The sequence below is a fragment of the Macadamia integrifolia genome, chromosome 9 (assembly GCF_013358625.1).
Source record: "Macadamia integrifolia cultivar HAES 741 chromosome 9, SCU_Mint_v3, whole genome shotgun sequence".
Taxonomy (NCBI): Eukaryota; Viridiplantae; Streptophyta; class Magnoliopsida; order Proteales; family Proteaceae; genus Macadamia; species Macadamia integrifolia.
In genome coordinates this window covers 22,096,648-22,111,363 of record NC_056565.1, presented here as the reverse complement: position 1 = coordinate 22,111,363, position 14,716 = coordinate 22,096,648, and the positions used below count along the sequence as shown (strand labels likewise).

Genomic DNA, 14,716 nt, shown 5'->3' with positions numbered 1-14,716 from the left:
CCCCCCCCCCCCCCTTCACCCACAAAAAAAAACTAGGTTGTTGAGCTGAGCTAGCAAAACAGTCCCCAATTCAGCGCAGAAAAAGGTGTACTAAGTTCGTGATTTATTGATTTAGTTTTCAAGATCCCTAATTTTCTAGCTGCAAACTTTGACATTAGTCACTACACCGTTATATATATCTTTAACTATATCCACTATTCAAACTATTTTTCTTTTTTAACAATTGCAAAATTAATTCTCTAAAACTCTAACGTAAACTTTTTCTAATCAATATAGACCATATAAAGATTTTTCTTACATTCTCTAAAACTTTCCATCACAAATACAGTGTTTTTACCTTCATTAAACTTTTCATCTCTAAGAACCATCATAAACTTTTTTAAATCAATACAGTTCATATGGAGATGTCTCCAAATCTTCCCATCATAGATAAAGATATGTTTTTGACTTCATAAACTTTCCAATGGTTGATACTAGATTGAATACTTTTGAGGCTGATGCATTAGGTAGTCTGTCACTGGACCCAATCGCCTTGAAAACCTAGAAGCAAGGTCTATCGGAATAACTTGGTGGCTAATCAGCTAGCTCTCTTCTTAAATAAATCAGTCAATTTTCATGGCCCAGAATGATCTGGCGAAGACCTCCAATAGAAAAAGCAAAGATAAAATGGAGCTCTTGATTGCAAGAGGTAAAAAATGTAGAACAAACTAAAGGAATGACAGCCCCTTACGTAAGCGAGAAAACTCATGAGAATTCAGCAGAAAGAAAGATTAATCATTCAGATAATTCTTGAAGCAAATGCTTAAAGATACAATGAGATCAATTTGAGGAGGTTGCAAGATCCAACCGTGTTGTATGCATATGAGTGAATGGGTGTGTAGGAGTTTGTGGTCATTAACCCTACTAGCACCCAGTAGGCTAGTGCCAGTGACGCTTAGTAGAATAGTAGAATTAAAAAAAAAATTATATAAAAAATCCATCATCTAAAGTCTACTCAGAGTCAACATATTAGAGAGACTTATCAATACTTTCTAAAAAAAAATTTAGAATTTAGAATGCTCCCATTAAAAACAGACCCCATAAGGTCCTTTCTGTGATGTTTCTCATCAAAACAAAATGGAAGGACATTTCGAGGTAGCACATGTAGGAACTTACCACAGGTGCAAGTCATTCTCAATGTTGGAGAGAAGGGGTAGATGTGAAACAACTCATCTCCCTGACACTTTCCACCATCACCCCCACCCCACCACCCCAAAAAAAAAAGAAAAAAAAAAAAAAAAAAAAAAAAAAATCAAGGGAAATGGTAGAAGCAGATATATCCAGTTAATATTTTCAATATTAAACCACATTTACTGAAGTCAATGAAAGTTTTCAACATTAGACCACATTTAACAAAACAAAAAAATGTTATGATTGAAACAGAAAAAGTACAGAAGAATCAGCTTCCGAATCACTGAGGGATGGGGCAGAGCACTCAGGCCCAACCCCAAGGTCCACCTAGCGTACAGAAGAAACCTAACAGACTTTCTACAATTGAAAAGCAGACAACTAATAGCAGCATCTCAGTACAACACTGTAGTAACTGCCCCTGATATCTCTGATTTTCGCTAGTGAGTCCACCCTAAAACTTACCGTCTCAGCGATACCAACTACTAATAGCCGTAGCTGGCACCATAGACTGAACCATAGCCTCCAGCAGTGTTGCCTGCATGCCCTGCATTGGATGGTGGAGAAGCATACATAGAACCATGCGCTGGAAAAGAATTATAGCCTTGGTCGGTAGAACCCCCAACTGGGTTCTGTGTTGGGGCTGCTGCTTCAGCCATGAAATTCTGAGACAAAAAAAGAAATTGTTCTCAGCAGAAAATCCAATAAAGATAACAGTCAAATGTAGTGTCACTAAAAATGGATCTATTGCTGGGTTGTTTGGACATGATGGTCGGTGAGGTCTGACAATCCAACCACTGGTCTGAATTGTCCAATTTAATAAAGTAATCAAAAAGTCATCAAGTGGTAAGAGTTGCTACTAATTTGTGTGAAATAAGCACCTAGTGTCATGGTACAAATGCATCATAAGTGGCAGGTGTAGTGGTCGTGGACAGGGCCTCGGGTTGAAACCTTTTCAGTTGCAAGATTCTTCTGTTTTTCCAAGTATAATATATATAAACCATGTAAATTTTCTAGGAAAAATGATTCAGTCATCTGGTTTGTATGGTATGAAAATGTGCCTATTCGAATAGGCAATCCATTTACGAATCAAAAGCTCCCAGACAATGAACCATGGAAAATCAGGATGATGGAACTGAGCATCCAGGGTAGCAGTAGATGCTCTGAAAAGTCAGACTGGCCCTGGAGATCCTGAAAAGCCAGTATCAATTTCTTGAAGACTATTAGCAACACCAAAAAGGGCTTGTTCGAGAAACTAAACTTTCATTTCCTCACGTATCTGAAAGGAATAATAAACTAATATTAATGTGAATACTGAAGGATGCAAACACAAGTGGTTAACTTCTAAAATATCAACTAGAGCAATGCCCAGATCGACCCAAAAGAAGAGCACATTCACTGCAATACATGGATCAGAGGTTCAGAGCTATAACAAGGCAAAATAAAATACAATCACAGGAACAGGAACCAATTAAGAGTTCAGACAAATGCCAAAAGTACATGCCTGTATCAACTGCTGAGCAGCTTGGACTTGAGAGGAAGATCCATTGATCTCAACAGTCATTTCACCCGGCACACCTCTTGTCTCCTGGATTGTGATCGTTGCCCCACTGGCACGTCGAATGTAACTTATACTTGCTCCTGCTGTCCCAATTACAGCATCAGCATAGGACAGAGGAATCTGCATATGCTGTGTGACCTGTAAGACGCAAAACACACCTTCAGTCCCAAATTAAGCTCAATTCAGCTCCCTGAGAGCCGAAGAATTGCATTGTGCACATTACAATAAAATAACAATAGAAATGGACTCTCCATAGTAGCCCCCTCCCCTCACCCCAAAAAAAATATTTTCCTAAGTGGTAACCAAAATAAAAATCTAATCACCACTTCCTTTAACAAATCAACTCATATTGACTCAGAGATAAAAAACAAAAACAAAAAAAACAAAAACAAAAAAAACAAAAACAAAAAAAACAAAAACAAAAAAAAACAAGAAAACAAAAAAAACAAAAGAGAAAAAACAAAACCTGTGTAATGATCGATGGTGGCTGCTGTGTGTTTGCCGAAGGATGAGCCCCAAGAGGTGCTTCTCTTCCATAAGCAGACAGGCCCTGGTGAGGTTGCTTGTCCATGGGAGGCATGTCAGCTGGTGGATAATAACTCTCATGTTGCCGTGGAGGCATATATTGAGGATTAGCCCCATAACCAGGACCACCACCAACATTTGGAGGTAGGCCTTGAGGAGGTGGGCCCCAGGACTGGTGTGGTGGCATGTTGTGCTCCATCTGGGAGTTTGGCATTTGCATCTGACAAAGAAAGAGAGATATTTACTGAACCCAAATAATTGAAATATTGAGATATTCTAGTCCACGAAATCTGGGGGACCAAAAAATGACCTGCTAGCCATAAGATTCTATGCCTCGAAAGGATGTATTAACAGACTTACATGCATTTCAAATAATCCAACTACACTGCGGTCAACTAAGAACTTCCTGAGATGAGATGCAATTAGCTCAACTGCTTTGTGCACACCTGCAGGCTCCCCTTGTATCTCAACAACTCTATCATCTTGCAGGGCAAAAACTGGAAGATCTTCTGCAGCAATTCAAAAGAATAGTTAGGCAAAATAGCAAGCCAAGAAAATGCAGTACACTATGATCCGATGACATTGACTAAATAAGCGTACTCTGATGTACAACCAGAACTTATATAGATGGAACGATTGTTTCTTCTTCTTCCCCACTGTGGTATTGAAGATAAAAATAAATAAATAAATAAAGGATGGGGCAAGAAGCTCACAAGCACAAAGTAGCATCCTTAAGCAGGGAAGCTGAAGCCTAAGATCATTATTAACACATTCAAAACAACCCAGACTAACTAGACCTTCAAAGATAAAGTAGATCTGAATTTTTAGAACCCATAACTAGAACTATAAAGGAGCTTTCAGGCCAGCTCCCAGCCTTAAAAATTGGCCACTGACACAGTGACACTAGGAATTTTGTTTCAAGTTCCAAGACACAAGTTCACAGATTCGGTAGAACAGATTTACTTACAAAAAAAAAATCAAAATTAAACTTTACATGTCAACTTTCAAGTGGATCTCACAAATGCTGTGGCATAATGCTCCACCAAGAAGAGTTTACAAAAAAACATCAGTTGAATCACAACAATACTATTCGATAATCATCCAAAGATGGGTAAGAACAGGGCTGCAGGATTATCATTTCGAAAGATGTACCATGACCTATATTTATCAGAAGCAACAACTATCAGCTTCTAATTGCACAGGCCAACAACAGAAGAGAAAGCATAGATGTGTTTGTTTACTAATACCCATCCATCATGTAAAATGTAATATTTAAGGCAAATGCTTCATCTCCTTTTTGTTCAGGCCTAGCAATCTCTTAGCTATTTTTATATCAGAAATCCATATTTGCCACTCAGCAACAACAAAAGAATATGAAATGCAAGGTTAACACTTATTGAATTTATGTAATAAATCAAACCTTTTCTCTAACAGCTAAAAAATTCCAGCATACCAAATACAAGATAAGCCAACACATGTGCATTTTTCTTTCTTCCTCTTTTCTGTCCCTGATAACTAAAATTAAACTATATTAGGGGGAGATAAACAACATCCACTAGCCGTGGAACCCAAAATTATAAATATGCAAAATCCCTTGGACCTTAGAAGGCTATATGCCAGTATAAATGCGCTCCTCCCTAATGCAGTGCTACTCTCGAACCAATGAGATCCAGTCGGAGATAAGCTTGTGACAGGATCGCACGTAAGGAATAAAACCAGATTTCAAAATAATTTTAATAACAGAGAATCAAAGGATCAGATTCAGGAAAAATTCTGGTTAAGGGCTCTAATTTGAATGGGAGAATCAGGCTTGATCCAACGGTTAGACTCTTAGTAGGATCTGAAGATTCCTACTTGAAGAAGGAATTCCCAAATCTGAGAATCAATAAAAGTTTAGCCAAACCAGATTAGAGATTGATTTCAGTGCCCAATAACAAGCCTAACGATAGTCCGAACGGAAAGCGCCTCTTAGCATGGTGGTGGTTGCCAGTCGCAGTAGCGCACTGGCCCAAGTTCAGGGGAAACGTCGCTGGTTTGACTCTCCCCCCTTCAGATGTCAGACATCCTTATCCCCCACCCACCCCCACTACCCCCTCTTGGGCTGTCACCCCTTGTGGCCCATGGGCCCTCATTAGGATCTGATTAAAAAAGAAAAAAAGAGTCGGAAATCTGAGATCAGCGTTAGAAAAAAGCGTTTGAAAATTGATTAAACTGAAATCAGACTTGTAGTAGAAAAACAGGAAATGAATTCAAGTTTAAATTTTGAAGCCGATCAGAAAGAAATTGCTCTAAGTATGGAAGCAGAATCCAATGGTTAGATTGAGGTTCCAGAAAATTCCTAAGTGGAGTAGTAATTCAAGGAACCACAAAAATATAGTATTTTTATGCTAAGAACAGAATCAGAACTAAAAATTGATATGAAAAGCGAAAAGAATTGCAGAAAATAACTTTGTAATCAATGGAAAAGAAGAAGAGAAGGGAAGAAATCAGGTATGAAATACCAATCCCATATGTCAAGCTAAAACAGCTCCAAAACTCTTAAAAATAAAACTAATTCTTTACTCTCACTTTATGGGCTTATAAAAGGGGCTCACTACATAAATAAACCCAAAAAATAAAAAGCCCAAGGACCATAGAACCAACCATGGGCCAAAATAAAGTCTTCAAAGGCCTAATTGGCCCAATTGTACACCCTTAACTGCATCAGTCTCCTAGCCTCCCCCCCACCCCAAAAAAGCAACCCCACCCACCCCAAAAAAGCAAAAAAAAAGAAAAGTAGATTGCCTTTAAAAAAAGAAAATCAGCCAACTGTTACATATTCATCCAGCATCTGTGCCTTCAATTCTTTAAATTAAGATGACCAACACACAATCAAATATTTGGCATTTGAACTCTCTCCAGCATCCTTATAAGGAGGTAGCAGACAATTTGAAGGGGATTCAAATTGTCCAACCTTGTACAACAATGCACCCCCACGCTCACCACCACACCCGAAAAAAAAAAAAAAAAAAAAAGGGAATATATCTGGGCAGTAAGTCACACCTTGAATTTCAGAAAAAGTAACATGTTGAAAATCATCTACAAACCCAGAACCTGAAACCAGACTACTAATATGACTAAACAGAGCCCCTAACCTACCTATCTACAGTTCTACATGATATAACATAGTGCAAATTAAGGTTCTTTTCTCTTCTTTTATTTCTTTTCTCTTTTTTTTTTTCCCTTGGAGGATGGGAGGAAGGATAACCAGCAAGCAAAGCCAAGAGCACAATACAGGATGAGAGAAATAATAGACAAAATAAACCACAAAAAATAAAACCAGAGAGGAAACGAGTCATTATGGGCATAGTTGTCACGGCGTCAAATCGATCAAAGGCGGTGGAGGGGTGGCCAATCGATGTGGCGATGAATCGCCCGTTATGGCGTTGCCATGGCGGTCAAATCACCCATGTGTCATTTTTTATTTTCCCTATTTTCTAAAGTTATTTACTATGCTACTTTTTTATTTCCCTTCTTTTTTAAAGTTATATAGCATGCTACAAGCCTACAATATATATCCTATAACATATAAAACCAACATTAAGCAACATCAAATCATCAAAAATCAACATAGCCCTATCAAAATCACCCTACATTTTACAAAAAATCGACCGCCTAGTGAATCAGGCGTGACCTAGAGTCCATGGCGGTGCCATGACGACCGCCATTTGTGAGTCACGTAAATCGTAGCACTGCCATGAACTTCTTTTTCTGCCAGGACGCCAAATTGCCGCCTTGGCGACACCATGACAACTACGATTATGGGCAGGAATGATATTTCACAAAGCAAGCATCAATAATTGCACTAAGCAGAACTGAAGTGTACCTGGCCCAAGAACTCGAACAACACAATTAGAAGCTTCTTGAATAGATTTTATGGTAGCACCCTGCCTTCCAATTAGACTACCAGCTTGTGTAGCAGCTACTAGCAGCCTCGTTGATGTGGTAGCACCACTACTTGGAGGAGCATGAGCAACATCACCATCTAAACCATCAACAATGCGTTTATGAACCCTCAGTAGGCCATCCATTGCTGGAGGAGTAGAAGCATCAGGTTCTTCTTTTGCTGAAATCAACACCTTTTGAAGCAGCAACAAATAGTGAACAATCAATATTGAGGATTATGTAACAGCACCAACAGTATATAAAATCCCTTTCTTCAAAGAATTGTAGTACCACATATCATTTCCTCTACTTACAATATATGGCTAAATAAGCATATCTAAATTAAAGTATGATGCAGGATAAGTAAAGAAATCTGAAGAGGTTACTTAAAAACGGAGATCCAAGAAAAAGTGATTGAAAGGGTTCAAAGCTGCACCAGATTTGGCTGTCACGAATGAAGACAAGTAGCAGCAGGTTATAAATAAAGATAGTACATTGGAACCCAAAAGAAGTGAAGTAGGATAGAAATAAATAGGGAAGAGGGAGCAGGCCAGCAACAGCAAACACTTAAGATTTCAGTCAAGATTCACTCTCCTAGTCTGGTCTCATACAGTTGACATCGGTTTTGACATGAGGAAAGCAGAAAGAGGAGAAACAATGTTGGAAGAGTGAGGTCAGGAGTCCCAACTTCTAATGCAATTAGACAAATTCATGTCTACAGTTCCCCCTAGCTCTTATTCCTTCTTTTGTTTGTTATTTTGGAACATAATACCGCCGATTACAGTCCAAAATAAGACAATTCCCACAAGAGACCGAAGTAACAACTTACTTAATTGGTAACTGGTACATGTTGATATGTATAATTGCAAATCCAAACTACTTTCAATTTCCACATGCATCATATGCATAGTGTTCTTAACATTATTTTAAAACTAAGCAATATGAAATCCTCAATGAACAATTTGTGAACCCAATTGAAATCCAATTGAAATCGGCATCTACTCAATTGACAAAATATTGTGACCAATTGAAATCGGCATCTACTTAAAAGACCTCTTCTGCATTGCTATTATTAATGGGTAAAGAAGACTGGCCAGTATGGAGGTAGAGACGTAAGAGTTGTACTCCTCCTCGAAGAAAACATTGGGTTCTCCCTTGTCTTCGACTAACACTCCAAAGAAGTACCAAGTCTTTCTTCAAGTAGAATGGCCAGCACTCTACTGCCAAATCTCCAGAAACTTTTTGAGAATTATCAATACATATTGAGAATGTTTTATAGTAAGTCAATACTTTGACTTTGTTTGACATACTAAGTTTAAAAACCTTATTGGGCCAAATATAAATTTTATAAATGTACACAGGCGTGGTAATACTTTGATCTAGATCAACATGTCCACGGTCCACCTTTTTATTTTGGCTAAACAACGGACAGACATGCATTTATAGCCAGACGTTCACTCCAGGGCCACTCTAAACCTTAGAATATCTCACTTTGAAATCCATAGTACTATCAAACTGCATTTGGAAACTTAGAGTGACACATCCATTAAAGGATTTAGTCATCCATAAAACATGATATATTCTTCTACGTACCCACAAAAGAGAGAGAGAGAGAGAGAGAGAGTCAATTACCACATAACTTTTCAAAACTTCACTTCTTTGAGTTGAATCTCAAAACAAGCAATTCGCAAGATCTTGACTTATGACAACTGAAGGGACTGTTAGTTTCATGGTTTAAAGTATCGGTCCGTATCGTACCGTATCGGCCGATACGATACATGAAATTTTTAAAACCCTTTTGTATCGATACGTATCTTACGATACGCACCGATACACCACCGATACGCATCGATACTCACCGATACGTACCGATACTCTATGAAAAATTCAAAATTGAAGTGAAATGTACGTTTCAGTATGTATCGATACGTATCGGTATGTATCGGTACGTATCGGTGTGTATCGATTTGTATCGACCGATACATACCGATACGGTCATAAAATGGCCAAAATGGGTAATTTTTTAGAAAAACACAATTTTTTGAGGTGTTTTTGTTCCAAAGTTACTGCCAACCATTTTTCTCTCCAATTAAAGTGGAAATCAAGGTTAGAAACAAGGATTTTACATTTATGGGACAACTACAAACCTTGGATTCTTAGTGCGATACTCTCAATTTACTGTTTATGCATAATACATGTTATATATAACTTTTTTTTATGCAAAAGTGTATAAAAAAGTGTTTCCTATCCATTTATGTGCGTATCTTTAACGTATCTTAGCGTATCTCCGATACGATACGATATCGTTCGATACGTATCTTAATTTTGGCCGATCGATACGACGACCGATACCGATACTTTAATCCTTGGTTCGTTTATTTTTGTATCATTATATATATGGGAGAGGGTTCCCCACAACACCAATGTGGGAAGGAATTTGCATGCCACACCAACAGCAATGCAGAGAAACAGTATCATCCACATGGTACGAGCAGGAAAGAGAAAATAATAAAGAACCTCATGTGAGAGGGAATTAACACCCTGGCATCGTGGGAAGCATTTTCCCCATTTATATATTATATTAAATATGGGGACGGGATTCATGCTTGGTCGCATATGAATCCCATCAACGACCTGTACAATAAGGGAGAGGGGGTTTTTGTCATTTCCACAGGGGCTTTGTCCCCATCCAAAGTCCTGTGTGCGACCGTGCACAAGACTTTTGGCCTATGTGTGTGTGTGTGTGTGTGTGTGTGTATAGATAAACAACATAATTTTATAAATAGATAATAGATAAGAAGAGAAAAGATACAAGGCCACATTAGTGAGACCCCAAGATTACAACAGAAAGAGAGTTTGCACCCCAAAGTTAAACCCCAAACTGGGAAAACAAACCAAAGCCCAGATAATGGTAAAGCAAACCCCAGACCTTCACACACCTTACCTTACTTGGCAAGCAATAGAATTAGCACACTTAGGCTTCCAAATGAACAAGCAGTTCACTTGTGGAGCCAAGAACTTTATTCCCAAGCCTCATTAGCATAACCTTGCTCAAAAGGTAAAATATAGGAGCAAAACTAAAAACAAAAAAGTAGAGCGACAAACAGTACCAACAAAAAAGAAGAAACCCCAGTAGGAAGTGCAAATACTCTTTCCCCCTATTTTGAAGAAGATATCATGTTTTCCTACCCATAACCTAAAAGTAATTCTAGAGTAAATGTGGGGGTGGAACATGAAAGTGACTACACGTCTACACCCATGAGGAAGGAGTTGATTTTCAAGAGAGCACCATTTGGGTTCAATGGACCCCACTTACCTTTCGGGAGCATTGATACATGGTAGGCAAATGCACTACATTATCAATATGTGCTCATATGAACTCTATATGATAGGGCATCTTCTACTTTACTTTTCACATAATTAAGTGAAGAATTGATAACACTGACACTGCTACTTTGATATTCCATCTTAATCTCCTAATGAGGTCGTTTGTCTCAGATACCCGTCCATGTGATTACAAGAACAATTCCTCAACAACCCCACCCATCCACAACTCACCCTAGAACTCGAGGAAAATTTTTCATTGTCACGGATGATTCATTCAGCCAATTCAGTCGCAGAAAATTTGGCAAGGGGGGTTAATAGGGAATCATGTTATTGTAGGTCCCTTGGCAGCGACCTCTCTTGGTTGTTATTGTACACTATGATTCATACCTTTTCCTAGTTCTTGCTCAATAAATCCCTTTGTTATCTATCAAAACATAACAACAGCTTTTAGAAAAATTCACCCAATACCGCCTATATCATACCCAACCATTTTTAAATTGCGGCCCCCACAGCATATTTTTCAATAAAAAAACATAAGCCCCCCATCAATTCCATTAACATCAAGACACAGCTTTTCGAATTATCTTAAAGTTTACTTGGTTTCAGGACCTTGGCTATCCAGAAAAATAGACTGAGAGCTTCAACAGTCCAGAATCCAGATAACTATAACTATCCACACACAGACGAAAAGTTAGTTCCATAATAGTGGTGGCATCTTCTATTTTTTCAGTCAGAGCTTTGACATTTCTGATATCATTGTAGCCTCATAAATTACTCCATTTCTTTGAACAGATTTTACCACATTTTTAATTCCTTCCCATGCAATATCCACTTGATAACTACATTTGGCTAATAACAATGTATAATCATATGTTGATAATTTGCTACTAGGTAAATGCATCAATTTATGATGAAACCTAGCCTACTTCTGAAAAGAAAGAAGAATGTAACAATTCATATTACCTTCTTTTTTTTCCTTTTCTCTTTTTTTTTTCTTTTTTTTTTTTTTTTTGGGGGGGGGTAACTGTGTGGGGTGGGGGTGGGTGAATAATTCACAATACATGCTCAAGTGACCCAAATCCAAGCCAATGAGTCAAACCATGGTGATAGTCCAGGTAAAATGCAAACCAAACAGATGCAATCACAATTAAATTACATATTCTAAGAAACAAGAGCCCTGGGAAGCATTATCAGATTGTTACGATAATCAGCTCAACCAGAGATTAGATCCAACAAATACTTTAGGTTGGATCCATCAAATGATGAACCCGAACCCCTACGTTACCTGCCAATCACTGCAAATGCTTAGAGAGGAATGCTATTCCAGTGTTCCAAACATTGCAGAGTCTGTACAAGCATTGACATATATAGGACAAAGATAGCTTTTATCAATACCAAGAGAATGTGCAACTAACATTTCAGGTTATAGACCATAGATGGGAGTGGGTTTTCTAAACTACAAATACATCAAGCATTCATTTGTCTAATAACATAGAGAGAGCCAGCCGGACAGATGTCAAGAAATTAGAGATTTGTTTTCCCTTTTTAGGTGGTGAATCTTGACTTCCACATTAACACCAAAAAAAAGTTTAGTACCTAGAAGCATTTTATGGATTGTAGAACTTTGATACAGGAAATTGTTCATATGACAAATTAGAAAATGATAATGCCTAATACATCTGCCTTCAAAACTAATTAATAATACAGGCTTCTTATGAATTCAGTCAGTGATCTGATTAAATAATGTTGAGTTTCTTATTATATGAATATATTCAGTTCAAATCTAGGAAGCATTTTATTTGAGTGATTAAGAATGATCTTCCACATATATTTAAACTAATTATGATTGGACGCTTTTGAAGGAGTTTGATCATGTGCGAGAATCAGTCGACCAAGTTCTGAAGTTACCAGGTAAAACGCAGATCTCTTGGTTGAGATGTTCTTACAAGGTATCTCTGAGTGCTTAATCAGATCTACTTTTCAGCACTTGTAATGCTCAATGCTGATCCCTGCAACCTGGACCTGTGGTTCTTCTAATGTGGAGTCACTTTGGTGATTGATTTGTTGCCTTAGGTTCGCGAACAGAACCTGCAAAGATTCATCTCAGTCATTGTGATAAAAGGCACTATATTTGGATTAATGCCTTGTTTAATGTGACAATTCTTTTTTATTTTCTTACCCTTGTAATTCTTTTATAATTACACATGTATTTTAAATTTTAGCATGATATTTATTATTGGTGATATTCTCTATCGTTCTTTTCGATCACTAATATATATGACTTCTAGAAATAGGAGATTCTTTGATCTTTTATTACTGTATCAGATTGCTAGTCAAGTATCCTCAATAGAAAGACATTAGTTCAGAGGCCTTCCAAAATATCTGCCGTTAGTGAGTGGAAGATGAGAACTTTACAACATTGGACGCCTCATGTCCCACACAGGAGCATGTAATAGGTATCCATCAGATCAACGGATGCCAGAAACCAGGTGATCAAGTGCCAATTATATCAAATATCACAATATCTGCATGCAACTAAAACCATACTCATGCAATAGAGAACCAAAAACCATATGAGCTAGTTAATTAATGAAACATGCCACCTGAAAATAAAAATGCCTTCATAATACAATTCTACACATGCAGGAAGCTCATATACAATGCTAAAATTTTTAGCTGCCTTGGAAGCTAAAAATGAACACCAGATGAATGATGACACCACCAATAAATAAAATCGGGGTACTATATGAGCATCCAAAATACCTCAACTGGAAGTTTATTCTCAAATCCCATTAAAATTAAATTGCCTTCTAAAAAGAACTTACAGCCCTTTCTGAAGTGCCTGGAGGACCATCAAGAATCTTAATACGAGCCCTCGTCTCCTCGCACATTCTTTTGATGAACTCTCCTTTACGGCCAATAATACCACCAACCTTTTGAGAAGGAACCAATAATCGGAATACACTCTCCCCAGGCCATCCAGGCCACCTCTTTTCACCGCCAGAAACTCCTGAATCATCATCGCACCCTCGTTTTTGTTGAGGATGTGAATTCCCAGGTGTGACAGTCATATCAGGTTCACCAAAACTTTCCCCAGGTGCAGCCATGTGTTGCACTGGACAATCCATACATTGGAGACCAGTCAATAAAATCATCCAATACCAAACAATAAAATTTATGAAAATTCAATGCAAAAGTCATCCCTTTACGAGGAAAAAGCTAAACAATAGAAGTCAAAGTGATACCAAGACAAAATTTACTTATCTGTCCTATTCATAAAGCATCCAAGAAAAGGAAGCAGTAAGAATGCTACTGTAACATTCTGTTACAATCCAAAATAAGTGAACATGAGTGTATTTCCATCAGAAGGCTTCATCTTTTCCCAATTAAGTTTCGGGACAGGGGTTCCGTGAGCCAATAGGGTGGGGAAGCCAGCCAATGGGGAGTGCGGAACACAGTTCATCAATAAGAGGAGGAGAGGAAAGAGGTACAGATAGAGAGGCCTGGCATATCCTATGCCGCTTGCTGAGGTAGATATTTCCCCTAAGTTAATTAGAAACAAAAATTATGTGATCCAGAAAGCATCCACATGGATCTGGTAGTCTAACTGACAGGAAAGGAACCATGTTTATTGTACACCATATCAAGCTGGGAGTTTGACATCAATAGCCCTAGCCTTGTCAAAGAAGAAAGTGCGTATCTGGGCACATTTTAAAGGGTGGTAGATGATTTGAAACTTTGAATGCTTCCTAAACCTTTAAATGGTTGGTTATATAGCCCAAATGGCAAGGAAATTTAACATATAGGTGTAGCCATCAATATGTTATTTTGGAAGTAACATCACCTCACACAGAAATCAAGATGACCCAACTTAAAGACCACCACTGAGGGCAACAAATATCCACCCACCAACCCACACACAAACAGAGAAGTGGACTACTATTGCCCAGGAAAAATTACCAATGCAAGAACAAATTTGGAAACTAAGCCACCAACAGGAATCCAATTTGATTATACCCGACACCAAGCCTGCATGTAAGCACCAGAGCATGGGCAGAGCCAAGCATGCAAGGAGGAAATTCCCCCCACCCCACCCTAGCCTGAAAGTTTTTATACTATCGGAGTGGCAAATGATGCATTCAAGTGAGTTGCCACCCCCCCCTCTTCTCTCTCTTTTGTGACTTGGCCCCCAACCTTCCCCCTCCCCCTCCC

The 14,716-nt window shown here is 38.3% G+C and overlaps 1 protein-coding gene across 5 annotated transcripts in view; it reads right to left on the bottom strand.

Annotated features, from left to right (window-relative positions):
- Positions 1-1,316: 1,316 nt before the first annotated feature.
- The window catches only part of LOC122088797 (flowering locus K homology domain-like), a 15,698-nt gene continuing 2,298 nt past the window's right edge, over positions 1,317-14,716 (bottom strand). For 4 of the 5 annotated variants that reach the window (XM_042658127.1, XM_042658125.1, XM_042658126.1 and 1 more), the window contains exons 2-7: positions 13,330-13,619; positions 7,119-7,371; positions 3,614-3,762; positions 3,195-3,473; positions 2,672-2,866; positions 1,317-1,832 (exon numbers count right to left, since the gene is read on the bottom strand). In XM_042658127.1, the coding sequence (XP_042514061.1) occupies positions 1,653-1,832; positions 2,672-2,866; positions 3,195-3,473; positions 3,614-3,762; positions 7,119-7,371; positions 13,330-13,611 (1,338 nt within the window). In that variant the 5' untranslated portion in view covers positions 13,612-13,619 and the 3' untranslated portion in view covers positions 1,317-1,652. The remainder of the gene's footprint in view (positions 1,833-2,671; positions 2,867-3,194; positions 3,474-3,613; positions 3,763-7,118; positions 7,372-13,329; positions 13,620-14,716) is intronic. The other variant, XM_042658124.1, reaches the window with a different exon arrangement.